The sequence below is a fragment of the Pseudoliparis swirei genome, chromosome 2 (genome assembly GCF_029220125.1).
Source record: "Pseudoliparis swirei isolate HS2019 ecotype Mariana Trench chromosome 2, NWPU_hadal_v1, whole genome shotgun sequence".
In the NCBI taxonomy this organism is placed as follows: domain Eukaryota; kingdom Metazoa; phylum Chordata; class Actinopteri; order Perciformes; family Liparidae; genus Pseudoliparis; species Pseudoliparis swirei.
In genome coordinates, this window is record NC_079389.1 from 3,031,543 (window position 1) to 3,046,720 (window position 15,178).

The 15,178-nt window shown below is 47.3% G+C and overlaps 1 protein-coding gene across 1 annotated transcript in view; it reads left to right on the forward strand.

Annotated features, from left to right (window-relative positions):
- clybl (citrate lyase beta like) overlaps window positions 1-15,178 on the forward strand; it is a 94,583-nt gene that overhangs the window by 52,168 nt on the left and 27,237 nt on the right. Inside the window, exon 2 of the mRNA XM_056429392.1 lies at window positions 10,513-10,729. Coding sequence (XP_056285367.1) covers window positions 10,513-10,729 — 217 coding nt within the window. The remainder of the gene's footprint in view (window positions 1-10,512; window positions 10,730-15,178) is intronic.

Consider the following 15,178-nt stretch of genomic DNA (forward strand, 5'->3'; position numbering starts at 1 on the left):
CTGGTTGCAGCGTCTCACCTGTGATCTTTGCTGCTTATCTTTGTCACGCGTTTGAATCCACCACCCAAAATATATTGAACTCACTGTTTATTGCTCTAGACAAGACTTTTTGGACATGTCACAATTGGCTCCATGGAAATTCACACTGCGCATCAGCAGGACGATGACAGGAGGCCTCAGACCCAGCCAGGTCGAGGGTTGGGCACCGAAAACCCGGATCGAAACGCAACGCACATTTCGGTGCCTGAGCCGATTTGAAATTGAAAAAAAATTAATATTTTGAACGTCTCTGGTGACTCCGCCCTGTCAGCAGGTTACAAGTAGGGATGGGTATCGTTTGGGTTTTTTCCGATACCGGTGCTAAACCGGTACTTTTAAAACGATACCGGTGCCTAAACGGTGCCTGAACCGATACTTTTTTTTAACGCACAATGAGGACATTAAAAACCTCTTTGGCCATATTCCCTGTAGAAGCCGTTATCATGGAGCACTGACACACAACGGATATCAGACTGTTAGCATACACAATATATGTTCTCCATTATATGTGATATGTATTGTCATGTGCAGACCTTATCGGGTTAATCCTGTCACTGTTTTGATGGGCAAAGAGAACAACCAATCAGAGGTACTGAAGATGACACGTGACAAATAAAGCTTTGCTTTTGACAGCGAGAGTTACACTGAAACAAAGTGACGCCCCACGGTCTTTATTCCTCCGTCATTATATTCCCGGTAACACCGGGTAAACAGCCGGGACCGCTGGACATCAACACATCTGCTAGCAGACTGTCACGCTCGTAGCTCGTAGCTAGCTACGAGCTATGAGCTAGCTTAAACATGGTTATAATGGCTAATTTATTATTTCTTGGCCTACTTTTATGAATGCAAGACTTGCAATCAACGTTACGGTACTAATCTGAGTTCAGGCTGCTCGTCATAATCGGTCTCCACGTGTTCAGGGGGACCGGTGACTGTCTCCCCATCGCGCCCAGCCTGACGCTGGTGTGCTCGACACGGGCTCACGCCGTCACACACGGCCACGCCTCCGCTGTCAAACTTAAATATGAGAGGCTCGTAACCTGCTGACAGGGCGGAGTCACCAGAGAAGTTCACAACAAGAGTTTTTTTCAATTTCAATCGGCTCAGGCACCGGAAAGAAGCACCGAAATGTGCGTTGCGTTTCGGTCCGGGTAATACCGGTTGTATTGGAACCGGTACCATATTGGCACCGGGTTTCGGTACCCAACCCTAGTTACGAGAGCCTCTCATATTTTACTTTGAAAGCGGAGCCATGCGCCGTGTTTGAAAACGTGGAGACCGATGATGACAAGAGCAGCCTGAACTCAGATTAGTACCGTGACGTTGATTGCAAGTCTTGCATTCATCAAAGTAGGCCAACAAATGATAAATTAGCCATTATAACCATGTGCAAATTAGCTCATAGCTAGCGTTAGCTCATAGCTAGCGTTAGCTCATAGCTAGCGCTAGCTATGTCTGATATCCGTTTTTTGTCAGTGCTCCCATGATAACAGCTTTTACAGGGAATATGGCCAAAGAGGTTTTTAATACCCTTATTGTGCTTCTTTTTCTTCTTTTTTTGTATCGGTTCAGGCCCCGTTTAGGCACCGGTATCGTTTTAAAAGTACCGAAAAAAACACAAACGATACCCATCCCTAGCCAGGTCCAATGGACCCTATGAGACGTGAAGTCACACACACTCCGGGGAGGAAGCAGACTTAGTAATGTGTGATGGAGAGTTGAAAATTGCTCCATAAGGAGAGAGAGGAGAGGAGAGAGGTGCTCAGTGTATCCTAAGTGTCCATAAGGAGAGAGGAGAGGAGAGAGGTGCTCAGTGTATCCTAAGCGTCCATAAGGAGAGAGGAGAGGAGAGAGGTGCTCAGTGTATCCTAAGCATCCATAAGGAGAGAGGAGAGGAGAGAGGTGCTCAGTGTATCCTAAACGTCCATAAGGAGAGAGGAGAGGAGAGAGGTGCTCAGTGTATCCTAAGCGTCCATAAGGAGAGAGGAGAGGAGAGGTGCTCAGTGTATCCTAAGCGTCCATAAGGAGAGAGGAGAGGAGAGGTGCTCAGTGTATCCTAAGCGTCCATAAGGAGAGGAGAGAGGTGCTCAGTGTATCCTAAGCGTCCATAAGGAGAGAGGAGAGGAGAGGTGCTCAGTGTATCCTAAGCGTCCATAAGGAGAGGAGAGGAGAGAGGTGCTCAGTGTATCCTAAGCGTCCATAAGGAGAGAGGAGAGGAGAGGTGCTCAGTGTATCCTAAGCGTCCATAAGGAGAGGAGAGGAGAGGTGCTCAGTGTATCCTAAACGTCCATAAGGAGAGAGGAGAGGAGAGGTGCTCAGTGTATCCTAAGCGTCCATAAGGAGAGAGGAGAGGAGAGAGGTGCTCAGTGTATCCTAAGCGTCCATAAGGAGAGAGGAGAGGGGTGCTCAGTGTATCCTAAGCGTCCATAAGGAGAGAGGAGAGGAGAGGTGCTCAGTGTATCCTAAGCGTCCATAAGGAGAGAGGAGAGAGAGGTGCTCAGTGTATCCTAAGCGTCCATAAGGAGAGGAGATGAGAGAGGTGCTCAGTGTATCCTAAGCGTCCATAAGGAGAGAGGAGAGGGCTCAGTGTATCCTAAGCGTCCATAAGGAGAGAGGAGAGGAGAGAGGTGCTCAGTGTATCCTAAGCGTCCATAAGGAGAGAGGAGAGGAGAGGTGCTCAGTGTATCCTAAGCGTCCATAAGGAGAGAGGAGAGAGGTGCTCAGTGTATCCTAAGCGTCCATAAGGAGAGAGGAGAGAGGTGCTCAGTGTATCCTAAGCGTCCATAAGGAGAGAGGAGAGGAGAGGTGCTCAGTGTATCCTAAGCGTCCATAAGGAGAGAGGAGAGAGAGAGGTGCTCAGTGTATCCTAAACGTCCATAAGGAGAGAGGAGAGAGGTGCTCAGTGTATCCTAAACGTCCATAAGGAGAGAGGAGAGGAGAGAGGTGCTCAGTGTATCCTAAGCGTCCATAAGGAGAGAGGAGAGGAGAGAGGTGCTCAGTGTATCCTAAGCGTCCATAAGGAGAGAGGAGAGGAGAGAGGTGCTCAGTGTATCCTAAGCGTCCATAAGGAGAGAGGAGAGGAGAGAGGTGCTCAGTGTATCCTAAACGTCCATAAGGAGAGAGGAGAGGAGAGAGGTGCTCAGTGTATCCTAAGCGTCCATAAGTAGAGAGAGGAGAGAGGTGCTCAGTGTATCCTAAGTGTCCATAAGGAGAGAGGAGAGAGGTGCTCAGTGTATCCTAAGCGTCCATAAGGAGAGAGAGGAGAGAGGTGCTCAGTGTATCCTAAACGTCCATAAGGAGAGAGGAGAGGAGAGAGGTGCTCAGTGTATCCTAAACGTCCATAAGGAGAGAGGAGAGGAGAGAGGTGCTCAGTGTATCCTAAGCGTCCATAAGGAGAGAGGAGAGGAGAGGTGCTCAGTGTATCCTAAACGTCCATAAGGAGAGAGGAGAGGAGAGGTGCTCAGTGTATCCTAGCGTCCATAAGGAGAGGAGAGGAGAGAGGTGCTCAGTGTATCCTAGCACGTCCATAAGGAGAGAGGAGAGGAGAGAGGTGCTCAGTGTATCCTAAACGTCCATAAGGAGAGAGGAGAGGAGAGAGGTGCTCAGTGTATCCTAAGCGTCCATAAGGAGAGAGAGGAGAGAGGTGCTCAGTGTATCCTAAACGTCCATAAGGAGAGAGGAGAGGAGAGAGGTGCTCAGTGTATCCTAAATGTCCATAAGGAGAGAGGAGAGAGGTGCTCAGTGTATCCTAAGCGTCCATAAGTAGAGAGGAGAGGAGAGAGGTGCTCAGTGTATCCTAAGCGTCCATAAGGAGAGAGGAGAGGAGAGAGGTGCTCAGTGTATCCTAAGCGTCCATAAGGAGAGAGGAGAGAGGTGCTCAGTGTATCCTAAGCGTCCATAAGTAGAGAGAGGACAGGAGAGAGGTGCTCAGTGTATCCTAAGCGTCCATAAGGAGAGAGGAGAGGAGAGAGGTGCTCAGTGTATCCTAAACGTCCATAAGGAGAGAGGAGAGGAGAGAGGTGCTCAGTGTATCCTAAGCGTCCATAAGTAGAGAGAGGAGAGAGGTGCTCAGTGTATCCTAAGTGTCCATAAGGAGAGAGGAGAGGAGAGAGGTGCTCAGTGTATCCTAAACGTCCATAAGGAGAGAGGAGAGAGGAGCTCAGTGTATCCTAAGCGTCCATAAGTAGAGAGGAGAGGAGAGAGGTGCTCAGTGTATCCTAAGTGTCCATAAGTAGAGAGGAGAGGAGAGAGGTGCTCAGTGTATCCTAAGTGTCCATAAGGAGAGAGGAGGAGAGGTGCTCAGTGTATCCTAAGCGTCCATAAGGAGAGAGGAGAGGAGAGAGGTGCTCAGTGTATCCTAAGCGTCCATAAGGAGAGAGGAGAGGAGAGAGGTGCTCAGTGTATCCTCAGTGTCCATAAGGAGAGAGGAGAGGAGAGAGGAGCTCAGTGTATCCGAAGCGTTCATAAGGAGAGAGGAGAGGAGAGGTGCTCAGTTTATCCTAAGCGTCCATAAGGAGAGAGAGGAGAGAGGTGCTCAGTGTATCCTAAGTGTCCATAAGGAGAGAGGAGAGGAGAGAGGTGCTCAGTGTATCCTAAGTGTCCATAAGGAGAGAGGAGAGAGGTGCTCAGTGTATCCTACGTGTCCATAAGGAGAGAGAGGAGAGAGGTGCTCAGTGTATCCTAAGCGTCCATAAGGAGAGAAGAGGAGAGGTGCACAGTGTATCCTAAGTGTCCATAAGGAGAGAGGAGAGGAGAGAGGTGCTCAGTGTATCCTAGGTGTCCATAAGGAGAGAGGAGAGGAGAGAGGTGCTCAGTGTATCCTAAGTGTCCATAAGGAGAGAGGAGAGGAGAGAGGTGCTGAGTGTATCCTAAGTGTCCATAAGGAGAGAGGAGAGGAGAGAGGTGCTCAGTGTATCCTAAGTGTCAATAAGGAGAGAGGAGAGGAGAGAGGTGCTCAGTGTATCCTCAGCGTCCATAAGGAGAGAGGAGAGAGGTGCTCAGTGTATCCTAAGTGTCAATAAGGAGAGAGGAGAGGAGAGGTGCTCAGTGTATCCTCAGCGTCCATAAGGAGAGAGGAGAGAGGTGCTCAGTGTATCCTAAGTGTCCATAAGGAGAGAGGAGAGGAGAGAGGTGCTCAGTGTATCCTAAGTGTCCATAAGGAGAGAGGAGAGGAGAGAGGTGCTCAGTGTATCCTAAGTGTCCATAAGGAGAGAGGAGAGGAGAGGTGCTCAGTGTATCCTAAGCGTCGATAAGGAGAGAGGAGAGAGAGGTGCTCAGTGTATCCTAAGTGTCCATAAGGAGAGAGGAGGAGAGAGGTGCTCAGAGTATCCTAACTGTCCATAAGGAGAGAGGAGAGGAGAGAGGTGCTCAGTGTATCCTAAGTGTCCATAAGGAGAGAGGAGAGGAGAGAGGTGCTGAGTGTATCCTAAGTGTCCATAAGGAGAGAGGAGAGGAGAGAGGTGCTCAGTGTATCCTAAGTGTCAATAAGGAGAGAGGAGAGGAGAGAGGTGCTCAGTGTATCCTCAGCGTCCATAAGGAGAGAGGAGAGAGGTGCTCAGTGTATCCTAAGTGTCCATAAGGAGAGAGGAGAGGAGAGAGGTGCTCAGTGTATCCTAAGTGTCCATAAGGAGAGAGGAGAGGAGAGAGGTGCTCAGTGTATCCTAAGTGTCCATAAGGAGAGAGGAGAGGAGAGAGGAGCTCAGTGTATCCTAAGCGTCCCCCTCAGCCTCTCAGCCTACAGCAGCCTCTCTAGGTCTGGACCAGGTGAACCTGATGCAGCTCTATAACTATAAGACCATCAAGAGGAAAGTCTTCCTCACTCTCCATGAGGTGACTGTGTCTGCCTCCAGGACTGAATCTGGAGCTGGTTCCATAAAAGAGGAGGAGCTTGATAACGTACATGTCCATAATGCATTATGTCTCACCCTGTTGGCCTGCCTACATTTCATCTTTTCCGATTTTTCAAATGTTGTAATGAGAGCAGAAGAACGTTTTTTCGAAGACTTTTGTCTCTTGTAGTTATTTCCAAGAATACACCCTTTGTCTCCTAAACCCGTTAGTTTCCCGTTCCCTGAGAGACGACCTTGTGTCAAAGACAGGAAGTGGCTCTGCTGACTTGAGACTGCCGCTCTCTGCCTCTCCAGCCGACATCAAGGCGCCTCCGCTCTCTCTCTCCTGCTTCTCTCCCCGAATAATGAAACATCCATTTGTATACTTCAAATACATTAGAATATATTTGCCTTTTTAAGTGGGCACTTCGTAAGTTCCCCCCTGAGCGCTCGACGCGCAGCGCAGACGGATTGTAATTCCTCTCTCTTGTGGCTTTTTGTCCCTGAAGTAACGGAGGGCTCCTGCATCTCGCCTGGCGTCAACCTTTTTTTTCCACATCCTCTCCCTCAAGCCTGGTGTGAGTCTCTACATCTACTGCTGCTGGGGGCGGCCTGCGTTGGGTCGTAACTGCCCCGCTGCAGGCGCGACATCTCGGTGCAGATTAGGACCGGATTGGGACTGCAGGGCGTCGGGGGGGCGTAGTTGACGGGATTAGGTGGCGGCCATTGAAGCGACTTTCTGCTCCTTTTTCTGAGAGAACGAAAGACAAGAAAAGAGACTCATTTAGCCCCCCCGCCCCCGTCCCCTTCTTCCCCTTTTTTACATTTTTTATAATGGTTTATTTAATAAGGTACAGTGCACATTGATAAAAACATTTCAGTAAATGTGCCAGAGTTAGCCAAGAGGCTATTTGTCATCTGTAGTCCCAATGATGCTGATGTTAAGAACAAACCTAAAAACATAAGATTACAAATAAATCTACAGACAAAGCAAATAAATCTTCTTCCGTCTTCCTTAAGAGGACACTAATTACAAATATGATCCCTCGGAGGGCCTCTGATACCCGCCGAGAGCCGCGTGGCGCGAGAAGCCGCTGGGTGCACCTGATCCTCGACGTTGAGCCACTCGTTGTTTTCGGAACTCATAATCAGGACGTGTGCACAATGACACGTTTGATGCTTTTTACTACTTATTTTTATGCGTTACGTCATTTTAATGTGCCGTACAGTAGCTTCACATTGTCAGGGTTCGTACGGTCATGGAAAACCTGGGAAAGTCATGGAATTTTAAAATGGTCATTTCCAGGCCTGGAAAAGTCATGACAAAAATGTAATCATAAAAGTTTTGGAAAAGTCATGGACATTTGTTATAATCACATGTTCATTTATGACGAGTTTGAAATAATTAATATGTTTTTAAAGAAAGACGCTCAAAATATAAGTTGGGTACAATCTCAATACGCACCATTTTCTACATTTTTCATGTTTATACCGAGATTTCAGTTTGGTCATGGAAATTTGGTTTAAAGTCATGGAAAAGTCCTGGAAATCCATTGGTCAGAATGTGTAAGAACCCTGCATTGTGTGTATTGTGTGTTCTTCTTACCACATATAGTGTTGTAGTGTGTCCTATCCTGTACTGTTTTGAATTGTTTTATGTTTATTATGGTCTGTCAAGGGATGACAGATCCAAATGAGCTGTATAGCTACAATCTGGTCCAGTGCATCAAATGGTGACATTTATGTTTTAACTGTCCATGGTACACACTCCAAACTCGCCGCTTGACTTTGTGTGAACTCTATTGACCCGTGTGCATGTCGACGAGGAGCATTGCAACAACAGGTCCACCTGGGATTTCATTGCGTGGCAATCCAAGTAGAAACCTCTTTTTAAAATATGTTCCTAGCGTCGGGCTGGAGAACACAAATCACTCGATGAAGTTTTGTTTGCCTATGTTTTGAAGGTCGCTCAGTTCCGCTCGTTCTCTTAAAAACACATGAAGTAGCTACCGAAAGGAGTTTTTGTTGCACGATTTTCTAAACTTGACGGGAGCGTTGAACGAAGCACCCGAAAGGACGAAGTCATAGAGGTCACCGAGTCGCTCGCTGTAACCGGAGCGTTTCACTTTTCACATTCACTCATTAACTCTATTGACCCGTGTGCATGTAGACGAGGAGCACGGCAACAACCGGTCCACCTCTGATTTCACTGCGTGGCAATCCGAGTAAATACCTTTTTTTCTCTCAATATTTTCCTATAGCGTCGGGCTGGAGAACACGAATCAATGCCCGATTTGTTTGCCTACGTTTTGAAGGTCGCTTGTTCGCTTAACTACACATAGAGTAGCCACTAAAAAGGAATTAGTTGCACGATTTTCTAAACTTGTCGGAATCATTGAACGAAGCACCCAAAAGTAATAGAGGTCACTAATTCTGTGACGCCTCACTCAGAGAGCGCTTGTTTTTCGACACATTTAGTTGCGCAATGACCCTGGAAACGACTGTCTCGCTGTAACCGGAGCGTTTCATTGGTTGTCGGGTCGGCCCCGCAGTCGTAGCTACACCGAGAAAAAATAATTCACAATTCATAGATCACCCACGGAATGATGCCGCATGTTATCCACGTCATCGTGAAGAAGGAAGTATAAAGACCGCCGAAGCCCACGCAGGCCGGTGGAGGTGGACGGAGCCAACATACCGAGACCTGTCAGTCACAGTAGACCCGCCCTCGGGCATACGCTGCTTCATGCTCTATTTAAATCTCAATGGACCAAATCTACATGTGAATCGAGAAGTCAACCTGGATTATTTTCCAAGTCTCTTCCCTACTTGTGTAACAGCCCTTCTGTCGTTGTTCTGTAGTGACCCAAACAAAGATCTTTACCTAGACCTGACCCAGCCGTTTGGTTGCCTGTACCTCTCTTCAGTGTTTCACCATCTATTCCGGAAGCTACCGAAGTTGAGGAGTTTCCTGTGAAGACGGGAGTTTATTTTACTGCGACGAGCGTGAATTGACGTATAGCTGGCTTTTCGTAGGAAACATTTGAGGTGCCTTTATTATCAGGGCTCGTACGGTCATGGAAAACCTAGAAAAGTCATGGAATTTTAAAATGGTAATTTCCAGGCTTAGAAAAGTCGGAAAAAACTTAAATCATAAAAGTTTTTGGAAAAGTCATGGAAATTTGTTAAAATCACATGTTCATTTACACCGAGTTTGAAATAATTCATGTTTTTTTAAAAAGACGCTCAAAATATAAGCCAGCTCTCAATACGCACAATTTTCTACAGTTTTCATGTTTATACCGAGATTTCAGTTTGGTCATGGAAATTTGGCTTAAAGTCATGGAAAAGTCATGGAAATCCATTGGTCAAAATGTGTAAGAACCCTGTATGATATAATATATCATATAAACCGTTGTTCAAGTTGTTACGTTGAAGTGGCTCATTAGTATTTTTTTGATTTAAAAAACCCCAAATAACTGTGAGAAGTTCTCATGGCCATGTTGAATCATCCATGACTGTGTTACTCCGACTCAGCACATTGTGACTGACATATAATTGATTTTTAATTGTTTAATGTTCATTCCATTTCGTCATTGAGTGAAAAACGGAGCAGCAGCATCGTCTATGAAGTTATGAAGCATGTCTTTTCAAAACCTGCACTACAATACCATGACGACATTCCGTCACTGTGCTGACATCCTGACTCAGGGTTCATACGGTCATGGAAAACCTGGAAAAGTCAAGGAATTTTTAAATGGGTATTTCCAGACCTGGAAAAGTTATTGGGAAAAAATGAAATCCCAAAAGTTTAGGAAAAGTCATGGAAATGTGTTTCATTCATATGTTCATTTACACAGTTTGATTGAAGGAATAAACATTTATATAACTAGTTACCTTCGCATTGAAAATGCGGAAGGTTATGTTTTGATCGCCATGTATTTATTTATTTGTATGCGTGTTACTCGCATAACTCAAAAAGTATTAAACCGAATCGCATGAAATTTGGTGGGATGATAGGTTATTATCCGGGGACCATTTCATTAGATTTTTTACCATAGCGCGGTCAATTTATATCCAATTGGCATGCAACTAATGCCAAAATGTTCATAATTCAATGCCCAATCTTGTGATATGCGAAGGTATGCGCTCTACCGAGTGCCCATTCTAGTTATTATTGTAATCAAACTGTTCTCATTCATTTGTGTCATTTAAGGTTTGTACTCATGTATACACCGAGATTTCACTAAATGTTGGGTCATGGAAATTTGGTGTAAAGTCCTGGACATCCATTGGTCACCACGTGTGTGAACCCTGCTCATTCACTTCCTGCCCGGCCTCGATACTCAGCAGCGTGGCGGCCATTAGCATATGAGTGGCTCAGTGTTTGGCTGAGTTTGTCCCCAACAAAGGGGCTCGAGCACAGGTCAGCGTCCCTGCTCCACTTCAATGGACGGCTGAAGGGCAAACGGAGCTCCGCAAATGAAACGTTTCCAGACTTTCGCTCCAGTCTGGAGGGAGAGGACCTCCTTCCTCCTTCCTCCTTTCTCCTTCCTGGCTCCTCACGTTTCATGATAAACTGCAGAACGTTATGAAGATGAATGCAGCAACAACCTTTTGATTATCCGTTTGTTGTTGACAGGCAGGGCGTCGGACTCCGGCCCGCGGCCTGGCGGGCGCACGCCGACGGGCGCCGTTTCCTCCGCCACTTGGCGGGTCTCCCCCCGCCGCGCTACACCCCCCGCCGGGCGGTGCTCTACTGCCCCGGCGACGACGAGCGGAAGCTGAGGAAGCTGGCGTCGCTCGACGTCGACTGCGCCGTCCTGGACTGCGAGGACGGCGTGGCCCTCGGCAAAAAGGTGGGTCGAATGCGCACAGACGCACACGCACACGCACACGTACACGCACACGCACACGTACACGCACACGCACACGCACACGCACACGCACACGCACACGCACACGTACACGCACACGCACACGCACACGCACACGCACACGCACACGCACACGCACACGCACACGCACACGCACACGCACACGCACACGCACACGCACACGCACACGCACACGCACACGCACACACACACGCACACGTACACGCACGCACACGCACACGCACAGCTGTGCCATCGCGATTGAAGGAAAAGGGGTGGATCGGAATCGAAATCAGGGACAGGTGCTCGGTCTTAATCACCGACAGGAAAACCAACTTAGTGAGATGTTTTATAACAAGCATGATTCCCTCTTATTATGATGTGCATAAAGGAAGTGCCCCCCCCCCCTCCCTCCCGCCCTCCCCCTTTATCAGAGTCCTTTTAAAGCAAGGTGACCACATCCTGCTGGGCGAGCAGCGGGAAAGCACCAGATGCAGCAGGTTAAAAGCATTCCTCACCTCCCCATTGGCTCAGCCGAGCTGCCCATGAAATCGTGATTGGGAGCGAGGGATAAAGAAGGGGGTCCCGGGCAGAAAGACAACAAAGGTTTTTTTTAAGTCATGATAATAAAGATGATTGATATGGCTGCAGGCTGTTCCTGTGGGAGACAAAGGCAATAAGACGATGGCCCCGTGTGACTGACGGGCTCAAAGCTGTGACCCCGCGACGGAGTTCTGTCTTTATTACGTGGGAGGGGGAGGGGGGGAGGGGCAAGGGGGGACGTGGCGAGGAATGCAGCGCCGGAGCAGCCGTTCGGGCTCGGGGAGGACGTCAGCCTGTCGGCGTGTGACCGCCGCGTCCCTGCACACATTATTGACATTATTTGCAGCTTTTAAAGTCTCGAGTTCTGTGAATTGTGGGTATTTTGAATGTGACGGGATTCCTTTTCTTTGCAAACGGCCTCTTCTACGTCAGCCGGCGGCTCGTCCCCGTGCAGGATGCCATTAAGGCCCTGGTGTACGCTATTAAAAATAAAAGGGGGAATTATGTTCGCAACAGGGCAGAAACAGGTCCCTCTGTAGGCTCCCCCCCCCCCCCTCCCTCTTCTACCAGGAACACTCCAACAATACCAACAGTACATTCTGGAAAAGTAGCATTGCACTTCAATCACCGCGTTGCGTTCTCTTCCTCAGCCGTTTAAAAGAGCCCGACGCAGTGTGCACATCTCCTGTAACCTATTACGCGGTTGCCTGGCATGCTGCGTAATATAGAAATGAGTTATTAACTCGATAACACAATGCACCGGTCCGAGTGGCACCCTTTCTCCACTTCCCACACTCGCAGCAGCTCTCTCCACCACGGCAATTGGAAATCCACGGGGGTTGTTGTGTAGTTATACCTTCCCTTAACATGTTATTTGGTGTGTGTTTACGTGTGTGTGTGTGTGTGTGCAGGAATACCAGAGATTTTTTTCGGGATATTAACGTCCACGTTTTCCAAAATTTTACAAATATATAAATATACACTACCGTTCAAAAGTTTGGGGTCATCCAGACAATTTTGTGTCTTCCATGAAAACTCACTTTTATTTATCAAATGAATTGAAAATTGAACAGAAAATATAGTCAAGACATTGACAAGGTTAGAAATAATGATTAATATTTGAAGTATTAATTTTGTTCTTCAAACTTCAAGCTCAAAGGAAGGCCAGTTGTATAGCTTATATCACCAGCATAACTGTTTTCAGCTGTGCTAGCATAATTGCACAAGGGTTTTCTTATCAGACATTAGTCTTCTAAGGCGATTAGCAAACACAATGTACCATTAGAACACTGGAGTGATAGTTGATGGAAATGGGCCTCTATACACCTCTGGAGATATTTCATTAGAAACCAGACGTTTCCACCTAGAATAGTCATTTACCACATTAACAATGTATAGTGTGTATTTTTGATGAATGTTATCTTTATTGAAAAAACAGTGCTTTTCTTTGAAAAATAAAGACATTTCTAAGTGACCCCAAACTTTTGAACGGTAGTGTATATTGTTTTTATTTCTCTTTATTTTATATGCCGGGAGATATTTTCTCTAATCGGTCTAGGGTGCATGTTGCTCGCCGTTGACCCAAAGTCAGAAGTGAGGGTATTCTCACGTCTCTCGCCGCTCGTCGTGTGTTCAGCCGTGATGTTTATCTTCCGAGGCGTGACTGCGGTGTGTGTGGGGCTCGTAGCGCAGCCACAACGCCGGTGTCCTGCACAACAGCGCTGTCCCTGAACGCCTCCTGAGGAGACGCTGATGGGACGTCGGAGCTGTTGCGGCGCACGTGTAGACGGCGTCAAATATAATAAAACAAAAACACTCAAGTGACACCAGTGAAGAATAGAGCACCGAATGAATCGATGCAGAAAAGGTCACTTCTAAGGAGCTCGACCGAAACACAAAACGACCACAATGCAACAGCCTGTTGATTTGTCCCGTTTTATCCAGTAATAATTGAAGTAGACACCTAAATCCATCCATGAAAGAGCAACTCAAATGTGTTTTTATTTCACGCTTTAGCTTCTCTCTTTGCCGTTTCAGCCACGGCACTTCCACGCCGTGTCATTCTAAAAGTCTATCTAATAATCCCCAATCACTGGAGGCGTAGGTCAAGAATGATTCCTTCCCCCTCATCTGTTCACCTCTTGACCCCTAAACTGCCGATCCAAACTCGAGGTCAGTTGTTGGTCAAGAGATACAGTTTGCTGCTCGAGCCGGAGACATGAAAGGTCACGACCTCTCTGTTGGTGTCTTCATCGGGGACATCGGCCTGAGAGCTCATCACATGCACACTAAGCTGGTGAAAGTGACAACAACCCTCTCGGTAGACGGAGTGCGGCCGAGAGCCCCGGACATCCCCAGAGGCTTCTGACCCACTAGGTCTTGACCTCTGATCAGGTTCGCTTGTGTACACATTTCGGACGTTGCGACGTTTTTAACACGTGATGCCGCGTGGAGTGGTTGACCTCATTCAGGCATCTGTTTCTAGATCATTTCACTTTAACAATTCAAAAATGCGGTGCCCTTCAGAATTGAGGGCTGGCCGTGTAATAGCTGTATTGCTGTTACTCGGTTCTCCTTGAATTCAAGCTTCGATAAACCTCGAGCCAAAAGACATGGAGGAGCCTCCCGTTATTTCCTCGGCCTCCGGTTAATCTGCTTCCAATATGTCCATCAAAGCTTGCATTGCCCATTTTTTTCTTGTCGACTGTGAAATGAAAATTGAAACGGTAAAGATCCCACAAGGCCGCTCCTCTGAAACAGGACACTTTTACATCTGCCCGTGCGCGCAAGCTGAATTGAAAGATTGCGTTAGGGCTCGATCAGCTGCTTCAAAAACGGCTTGGCAAAAACGCGCCGGGCAAAACAGCGTGGTACAACCGGGCGATAAAACTTAATTTACAAAATGGATTAAAGCAGAAGGAGGTTTTGGGTTCACGATATAAAAAATAAAAAAAATGAAAGAGCAGGAGTCAGTTGGAGTAGTGTTTCGATTTAGAATTATAAAGCTCTTCGTAAGTCAATACCGCTAATATGAGCGTCTCGTCGGAGTTTGCCGATTTCTTTGGAATTTCCCGCTGTTCATACCACACGAAAACAGGAAGGAAAGCCCGCCTCTTGCTTGATCCGATTGGCTGCCTTGACGAGCTTTGCAACAACGCACCTTGCGCTTAAAGTTGAAAATATTTAAACTTCATGCACACCTAAAAAAACGCTAGAAAAACGCGCCGTGCAACATTTAAAAGGCGCGCATGAAAGGCGCCGTACCATAGGAAAACTGGTTTTGCTAGCGAGATCGTGTGATCGAGCCCTGAGACTTTTGTAAGATTTCTAAAGGTGAGGTGAAAAAACTCTTACTTGCAAAAAGTCACCGAGGACGAGGAACATACGGGAAGTACAAAACACGATCTGGCACAGGACAAGAAGAAGACACGGGCTAAAGACGAGACACAGGTGGAAACAATGAGGGCAGGGCTTGCAATCAAACAGGAGGCAAAGGAGTGGCTGAGGGCAGGTGGAGAGAATGAACCAATCAGGGACAGGGCAGACAATCACAGGGAGGACACAGGAGACAAGGACTTCAAAATAAAACAGGAAACAAGACACAAAAAACAAGTCATCATCATCCTCCATGATGTCTATATAACAATATTCCCCTTCCCCTCCCAGGATGTACGATTTAAGATCTGTTCAGCGGGATTGTAAAACCACGAGATGCATCCTTTGCATTGAGAGTGTGTCTTTGGGCTGACATGTTCCGACAGTGCGTGTACCGTAGCTGCGATTTCTATCCGCCGTGATGGCCGCACAATCGGCGCGGTGTTGTTCGCCAAGAGGTGGAGATCAACAATGGCCTCACAATGCAGGTCCGTTTCTTTTTTCCTGCTTTCT